Genomic DNA, 8,437 nt, shown 5'->3' with positions numbered 1-8,437 from the left:
TGTGAGATTCTGGTCCACACTAACGTGACTGCGTCATGATTTCTGCATCCCAAATGATTCAGAAAACACCCGGCTTCAGAGAATGTCGTTTAGAACACAGCTGATTTGTGTAGGAATGGAGTTTTCACCTTGCTCACACTGCCGTGTTCCCCCCTGAACACTTCCCAACACGGAAAAGCAAAGAAAGAAAAACACAATCACATATCTGACATCCAGATTCAGGTGTTTGTTTTGATGCCGTGTTACCCCTGACAGGACTTGTTGGCTTTCTTGATGAACCAGAGTCCAATGACAATTCCCATCAGGCCCAGGATCACACCACAGACGCACAACGCCGTCTCTCTGTTCTGGGTGTTTGGATGTACTTCAACCTCTGCAGAAAATACACACACACAAAAGGTATGAGAGAGGTTTTTTTTTTTCTTATGCACATGGTGAAGCTGCCTGAGATCAACATTTTGTTTTCATAAAACTCTATGAAATCCAGCTGCACAAATGCTGGATCAATTTTGAAGACTTTGGAGGCAGGGACAGTAGCTCATATTTACCTCCTTCATATGGTCACTTAACCAAATGGTCCTCACTGGAAGACATGCTGCAAGAGATACTGTTCTGATTGCTACACACTCTGCAAGAACAATTTGTTCTTTTTCTCGAGGTGACAATAACAAGAACAAAGTAAGTTCTGGCCAGGACATTTCGTACTTCACGAGAAACCCAAGTGCAGAACTCCTGGGAAAATCCTTGCTCGTTTCTCGCAGCCGTGGGAGAGAGAACAAATTTGTATGTACAGGCCTTAAAAATGCTGCTTCCTGAGTGTGGTTTTACGTTCGCGGCTACAGTTCATTGCCATAAAAAAAAACACGGAACTATATACCTTTAAATGACCTGACAAAAGAAACAGTCCATATTTAAAGTTCAACACCTTCAGTCTTCTTCTAATTCATTGATCAGGTTCTACTTCTACATGGTCAAATTGCGAACCTCAAGGTGCACTGAGGACAGTCTGCTCCGATCAATAGGTCGTGCCGGGGGCAGGCAGGCGGGAGAAGCCGCAGCGAGTGCACATGTCCGCGACCCCGGGAAGCGGCGAGTGGTCCAGGCGGGAAAAGAACTAAAACTGGACTAAAACTATCACATAGAAATGACTAATATTGGACTAAAACTATCACATAGAGAAATTACTAAAACGTGACTAAAACTATCACATATAGAAATGACTAAAATTGGACTAAAACTATCACATATAGAAATGACTAAAACGTGACTAAAACATGACTAAAACTATCACATAGAGAAATGACTAAAACGTGACTAAAACTATCACATAAAGAAATGACTAAAACGTGACTAAAACTATCAGATATAGAAATTACTAAAACGTGACTAAAACTAACACATATAGAAATGACTAAAATGTGACTAAAACTATCACATATAGAAATGACTAAAACGTGTCTAAAACTATCACATATAGAAATGACTAAAATGTGACTAAAACTATCACATATAGAAATGACTAAAACATGACTAAAACTATCACATATAGAAATGACTAAAACATGACTAAAACTATCACATATAGAAATGACTAAAACATGACTAAAACTATCACATATAGAAATGACTAAAATGTGACTAAAACTATCACATATAGAAATGACTAAAATGTGACTAAAACTATCACATATAGAAATGACTAAAATGTGACCAAATCTATCACATATAGAAATGACTAAAACGTGACTAAAACTATCACATATAGAAATTACTAAAATGTGACTAAAACTATCACATATAGAAATGACTAAAACTATCACATATAGAAATGACTAAAATGTGACTAGAACTATCACATATAGAAATGACTAAAATGTGTCTAAAACTATCACATATAGAAATGACTAAAACGTGACTAAAACTATCACATATAGAAATGACTAAAATGTGACCAAATCTATCACATATATAAATGACTAAAACGTGACTAAAACTATCACATATAGAAATGACTAAAATGTGACTAAAACTATCACATATAGAAATGACTAAAATGTGACTAGAACTATCACATATAGAAATGACTAAAATGTGTCTAAAACTATCACATATAGAAATGACTAAAACGTGACTAAAACTATCACATATAGAAATGACTAAAATGTGACTAAAACTAATAAGCGTTTTAGTCCAAAAGACTAAAACTAAGACAAAATCTAGAATGGCTGCCAAAAACAACACTGCTTGCTGGGTGACGCCACGACTTGGTTGGACAAAGTGCGCCACATACACTGCTCAAAACAATTATGAATGACGTACCCCAGAACTTGGTGAGAGGCTCCTGCAGGCTGATGTGGTCCACGCTGCAGGAGTAGATGTCAGACGACTCTGGAGTGAAGTTCAGGTAAGCGGAGGTACGGAAGCCGAAGTCGCTGTTGGAGTAGTATTGACGCCTTCTGACCACGCCCTCATCCACATGCTCTCCATTCCTGGTCCACGTGATTTCGACTTCAGGCGGGTGGAAGTTGTCGACGAAGCAGATGAGCACGTTGGGAACCCCGAGCTCAATGTGCTGCTTCGTATAGATCATGGAGGTCGGACTGTCTGTGGATGAAGGAGTAGAGTAGAGTTGAAGTCATTTATACAGTATATCTGTAGTGTTTCATGAACAGAGAGAAGTGTTTCAGAGACGCACATTCACCCAGTATCATGTCGCGCCTGCTAATTAATGTAAACGCCTTAGCACCGCACAATAAACATGAAAGACACACCTGAACCATTGACAGTACAAGCATGATTACACACCCAGGGAGGTTAATCACTGCTCACAGGAAGGTCTTTGTATCTATTTTTTCTCTTCAGAACACACACACACGCACACACTCACACACACACACCAACATTCTTCTCATTAACTTGTGTTTAATAACACTGCTTCATCTCACCCGTTACACTGAGGTAGTTTCTTTATGTTTTAAAAGGGAGGGGTGTAGGCTGGTGTTTCCACCGGCTCGCCTCGGCACGGCACGGTTACATTGTGTTTCCATTAGCATAGTACCTGGTACCAGGTCCTTTTTTTTTAGTACCTGCTCTGGTGAGGTTCCAAGCGCGCTGAGTAGGTACTATGCATGACGTCGTCAGTGGTCACAGGAAGAGACGTCCTACAAAAAAATCAAGCCGAACAATACCGAACTGTAGATCAGTTAATGTCCAAAAATGACCAGGGAAATGTCAAAAATCTCAATATTTAACAGAGGAGTCTGGTAGTACTGAAGTACTGAACACATAGTTTGAATGAACTGATTCTAACGATTCAGTTACACTGAAAACAACTGCTTTACAAGTCACTCGTGTCACATGAAAAATAAAGTCACGGCAATGTTGACTCCGCCCATGTTCAGTAGGTACTATTTTTGTCGTGGAAAACCAACCTAAACCGTGCCGAGGCGAGCTGGGACCATAGTGGAAAAGGGCCATTAGTTTCAGCTGAGGAAAGATGATGAAATGAATGTTCTTAAGACTTAAGACAATAATTATCACAATGTAATTTTCTTCAAAAGCAACATACTGTGCACTGATATCATGTTTATGCATTGTGCAAAAAAAAACCTTAAAGATATAACGTACAGTATATCCAGCTTATTCAAACGGTGGCCTATGGTCCCACCGGAATACCAAAAAACATAGAAAAACACTTTTCACTGTCCCTCAAACATTCCTACATTCATTTTTTCCATTGCCGGTTCCTCAGATTCTGTTGTTTTATTATTTTTGAATGCACTTTTTGTCTGCGTCTGGTCCGGCTAAGTTTATCGGTTTGAAAACTGAGTTTGTAATTGCTGTTTAGCACCAGAATTGACTCATTTCTTCAGCTTTCATTCATTCCTCTTCATCTTTAATTACATGACAATAATTATCAGTATTATCAGTAACTGTTTTGTCACCAGTTTGAGTTATAATTTACTTGAATCACCCGTTAAAAGTACTTGAATCACCCGACACAGACGGTGATCTTCTTCCTGGAACCATGTTCAAGAATACAATAAGCACTTTTTTAAAACGCAAATATCCGATCAGTCAGTCTCATGGCGGCGACTAGTCGAGCAGCCAAAGTTCAGACTGAGCATCAGAATGAGGAAGACAGGTGATTTAAGTCACTTTGAACGTTGGTCTGAGTATTTCTGAAACGCCTTTTGCCCTGTGTCAGCTGGAACTGGCACCATGACTCTCCTGACACGAGTTTGCTTTCCTCTGTACCTAATAAAGCGGCCGGTGAGTGTAAATGCAATGTTAGGAGGTGATGAAGTACAAGCTTGGTATTTCCATATTAGGTTTGCCTTCCTCTGCCCCTCCGGTCTCTTAAAAAAGCAATAATTTGTGGTGTAAAATAATAAAACATTGTTTCCCAATGTTTGTGGCTCGCGGCCAAGGCGGGACTGCTGTCACTTTTCAGACGTCTTCAGTTGTTGGCAGTTCCACCGTAATGTGGTTTCCACTCTGAACAGGTTCATATGGTTTCATTTAAAATCATCACCGCTTGTGTGCTGCAGAAGTCCAATGTTCTCAGAAATCTGATTTGATTCCTCTTCAGATTTACTGTGTTAGCCTTGGAAGAGGGCCGACCCCACAGGTTGGGAACCGTCGTGCTAAACTGTACAAATAAGATTAAGAAATATATAATATATAAAAATATAAATAAAAACAGATCATAGTTTTAAAGCTGCAGTGCTTAACTGTTTAAGCTGTTTTCTTCATGAACAGAAACAATGTAACACTATTTGTATCAGTGACCTGACAGTGGGAGCGCTTGTATACAACACAAGGATCAAAGGTCAAAGGTCAAAGGTAAAAGCTTAAGATGGGAGGGCAACTTGAAAGAACGTCTTCGTCCAGGACTTCATTCACTTTTATTTGCAGCACGCTCTGCATCTGGACAAGTGATTGACAAGCAATGCAGGGCGTGAAACAGCAGGTGGTGTCGTAACAAACAAAGGGAGACATTTAACTAAATATCAACTTCACTTCTTTCTTGCACAAAAACTCAAGCACTTTCAATGACCGCATGTCTATTTAGGGCGAATTTCAAAGACTTTAAAAGGGCCTGGAATCTTTTACTTTCAAGGTTTTCAAGGACCTGTGGGAACCGCACAGCACAAAGTCTTTATTCCGTAAAACTGCTCAACGACCAGGTTTTCTCGAGCAGTAGAATTCACACACAAGCCGCTTTTTGTGTTTTCTCTCATACTCCAACTGCGTTCCGTTTAAAGTCAAACGTCCGGATTTTCCGATTGACGTCACCTCCGAAGTTGACCGCGCTCCAGTCGAGAGATCGTAAGACGTTTGCAGCAGCACAGTTTAAACGTGTTAAATAAAATCAACAAACACATTAAACAAAGAGAAATATCCAATCCAACTTTCCTTGTTAAGCACTTTAAACAAACCACAGTGGACCAAAGTGCTGTACAGAATAAAGAAAAGACATAATAAGTAAACAGCTTAAAATAAATTAAAAATCATAAAAACACAATAAAAGTAAGTCTATGTGAGGAAGAGGAGGGTGATGAGAGAGCAAATGATCTTAGTGGGAATAATAATCTGCCTCCTGTGAAAAGTCTATTTAGATGATATTTTAATGAAGGTATCACAGATGAGATTTAATCTACTCTGCTGTAGTTCTAAAACCAGACTCTCTTTCACTCATCTCCAGCTCGTTACTTTTGTTTTTCTTGGAATTATTATAAATCCACAGTTATAAAGCGCTGTAAAAAAAACTCATGCCACTGCAGAAGAGTATCAAAAAAACAAAAAAACACCTTAGCTTCAAAAGTCCAAGAAAAGAGAAACACCAAGAGTTCAACTCACCTATGACCTCTGGAGGGTGATCTTCCCGCTTCGCGATAATGCCAAGATTGTACTTGCAGGTGCCCAGGTCCAAGTACGCATCACTTCGCAGGTGAGGATCAGGGGTCCACTGCTCGGAAAACTCTGGGAGGCGCGGGATTACAGTGAAGTTAGGGGGATCCACGTGGAGGAGCTGATCGCCGTCGTACTCGATATCCCACTGACCGTCGTCCGGCTCGTCCCTCTGACAGAAGACCAGGAAGCGAAGCAAGTGTTTGCCTGCGGGGGGAGACGAACTGCGTGAGCTCGCAATGATGCTCCGATAAACCGCACGTAAGACGTTAACGTGACGTTCCGTTATCGGGAAAGAACCTGATTTGGAATGTGCCGTCCTAGTGATTTATTGCCACAAGGGGGAGCCATTCTACATTCTCATGATTTATCTTATTTTTCTTGTCAACTGGTGGCGCTGTTTTCTTGGCATCTGTGATTTACTCGTCTATTGCCACTTCTTTTTGTGGCTATTTTAAAAAGGTGCAAAGCAGCGATTCCTAAAGTGTGCACCATGTGGTGCCCTTGTGGTCTCTTGAGGTACTGCAGGTAGGCTGTGGAAGGGTTATTAAAAACTAAATCGGTTTTTTTTTTAATGTCCTGTTTTATTATTAAGATTTAAATAATACAATATTTATTACTATTTTTGCAAATTTGCAACTATCATGTGGATGTTTTATGATTCATGGATAATTTATAGCACGCATCGTTTGTACCGTAGATATGCAGATAGGCCTGATTTTAAAGTTTAAAATCATTCTTTTCCACAGGTTTATGAGATAAATGTCAATATGCATTGAAATACTTGATCTTATAGTCCTGAGTGTTGTTTCAGAACTAAAAATGGGCTGGGACGTTGTTCAGTTTTTGAGTTTTGTATATATTGTGCTTACAGGTTTAGTTCATTTTTGAGCTCTTTTTTTTTATATCGTATACATTATATTTCTTATATATTTCAAGTCTATTTTTGTTGATGTTTATCTCCCTTTCAGCCTTTTAATTCATTGACTGTGAGCCCTGCACAAGAATCCCCAGACTGTCTGTGCAGAAAGGGCAAATAAACATTTTTGAACACATAAGTAGCAAACAAACTGCCACTGTTGTGTTTCTGGCTCCATAATATACAGGCAGCTCAAATAAAATGTAAAAACAGTTAAAAGATGATTGAGATTTGTAAATCCATCAGAGTGTTTTAAAGTACGAGGAGTCTCGACTACATTAAAAATCCTCACTATAGCGACACAGTCTGGTTTCATGTTAATGTGAAGGCAAAACTCTTAAATGCCTTCCTGGCAATCAGTGTGTGTGTGTGTGTGTGTGTGTGTGTGTGTGTGAAACATACCTCGACAGCATGTAGGAATATAAATAAGCAGCAGCAGCAGCAGGAACAGATTCTTCGACATGTTGAATTTCAGGTAGTGCAATAAAAAGCAGTGCAGGTGCAGTTTGTCCCTCCCACACGTCATTGCTGCTCTTATGGTCTGAGGGGAAATGACAACAACAAGCCAATGGAGGCACAGCAAGTGTCCACATTGAGAACAGGGTGATTTAAACATGACTGACTGCTGCCACCTACTGGAGCAAAGCAGCAGTCACACAAGGGTGTCACTCATTCACATATTTATATTTGCATCAAAGTGAGAACAAAAACACAAGAAATATCCATACGTCAGTAGTACAATACAAAAATTAAACTTAAAATCCATTTTTTTTGGTCCAAATACAGATAAAAACTTACAATATTAATACTTACTATGACTGCACGCTGTCATGATGGGGCCCTCGCATCCCCACGCAACTCGGGGAGTGCAGCTGAGTTCCCTGAGCTCACTTTTGAATCTGCAAAACCTTTTGACACCTTTTTGCCTCTGATGCGTCTCACTCATTTACGGTGCCTGCACATCGCATTTTGTCGAGTTTTTAATGCACATTAACCCGCTTAAAAACGACAGATAGAACAATAATCTGAAGGATAACAATAGGTCCCCTCCCACAAATTCGTGCCAGGAGCTGTTTTGGCCCCTGCCATTCGTGGCTCCGGCCCTAATAAATAATAATAAATGTTACATAGACAATTCAGCAGAGAGGATGTCTGACATTTTGTTGAATAAACAAAAAAGGTGCCAAATTTAAAAGGAAAGGTGAACAGTTACAGTTAAAAAAAACATGTGCTAGGCCCTCTGGCATCAACAGATCTTTATGTAATTGAACATTCACAAACACGGTCCTTCCCTCAGACCCCGGGAATATGTTTTATCAATGTGAAAAGGCACATTTAGACACCTTACATGTTTGTTTTAGGCTGTATTTACACTGCACAACATATACCTGGCAACCTGCTTGGGACTCATATCAGAAATCTGCATTTACTATATGCGGGTTGGGAGACAACCTGGGTGCTGAAAGTAAAATAGTTAGGTGGACGTGACAGTACAAGTACAGACAACACTGCTCTATAATGGTCGCTGCTGGAGCCAATCCCAGCTGGCATTGGGTGAAAGGCACCTATGTTCAAGTTCTAGGACAGAAAACTCGTGATAGCCAC

At 39.9% G+C, this 8,437-nt stretch overlaps 1 protein-coding gene across 1 annotated transcript; it reads right to left on the bottom strand.

Annotated features, from left to right (window-relative positions):
• Nucleotides 1-214: 214 nt before the first annotated feature.
• On the bottom strand, nucleotides 215-8,307 carry LOC131471219 (H-2 class II histocompatibility antigen, A-U alpha chain-like). Its single transcript, XM_058647632.1, has 4 exons — nucleotides 7,235-8,307; nucleotides 5,863-6,120; nucleotides 2,320-2,604; nucleotides 215-373 (listed from the first exon to the last, which is right to left on the bottom strand). Exons 1-4 carry the CDS (start codon nucleotides 7,446-7,448, stop codon nucleotides 243-245), a joined length of 888 nt encoding a protein of 295 aa, XP_058503615.1. The 5' UTR covers nucleotides 7,449-8,307; the 3' UTR covers nucleotides 215-242.
• Between the last annotated feature and the right edge of the window lie 130 nt (nucleotides 8,308-8,437).

The sequence above is a fragment of the Solea solea genome, chromosome 13 (assembly GCF_958295425.1).
Source record: "Solea solea chromosome 13, fSolSol10.1, whole genome shotgun sequence".
NCBI classification, from domain to species: domain Eukaryota; kingdom Metazoa; phylum Chordata; class Actinopteri; order Pleuronectiformes; family Soleidae; genus Solea; species Solea solea.
This window is presented reverse-complemented; position numbering and strand designations above follow the sequence as displayed.

Excerpts from the sequence above, each read along its gene's own strand:
- LOC131471219 (XM_058647632.1), bottom strand. The coding sequence starts at position 7,448 with ATGTTTAAATCACCCTGTTCTCAATGTGGACACTTGCTGTGCCTCCAT. Across the intron at positions 6,121-7,234 it reads TATTCCTACATGCTGTCGAG|GCAAACACTTGCTTCGCTTC; the intron begins GTATGTTTCACA and ends CTCCCCCCGCAG. Across the intron at positions 374-2,319 it reads GCCTCTCACCAAGTTCTGGG|AGGTTGAAGTACATCCAAAC; the intron begins GTACGTCATTCA and ends TATTTTCTGCAG.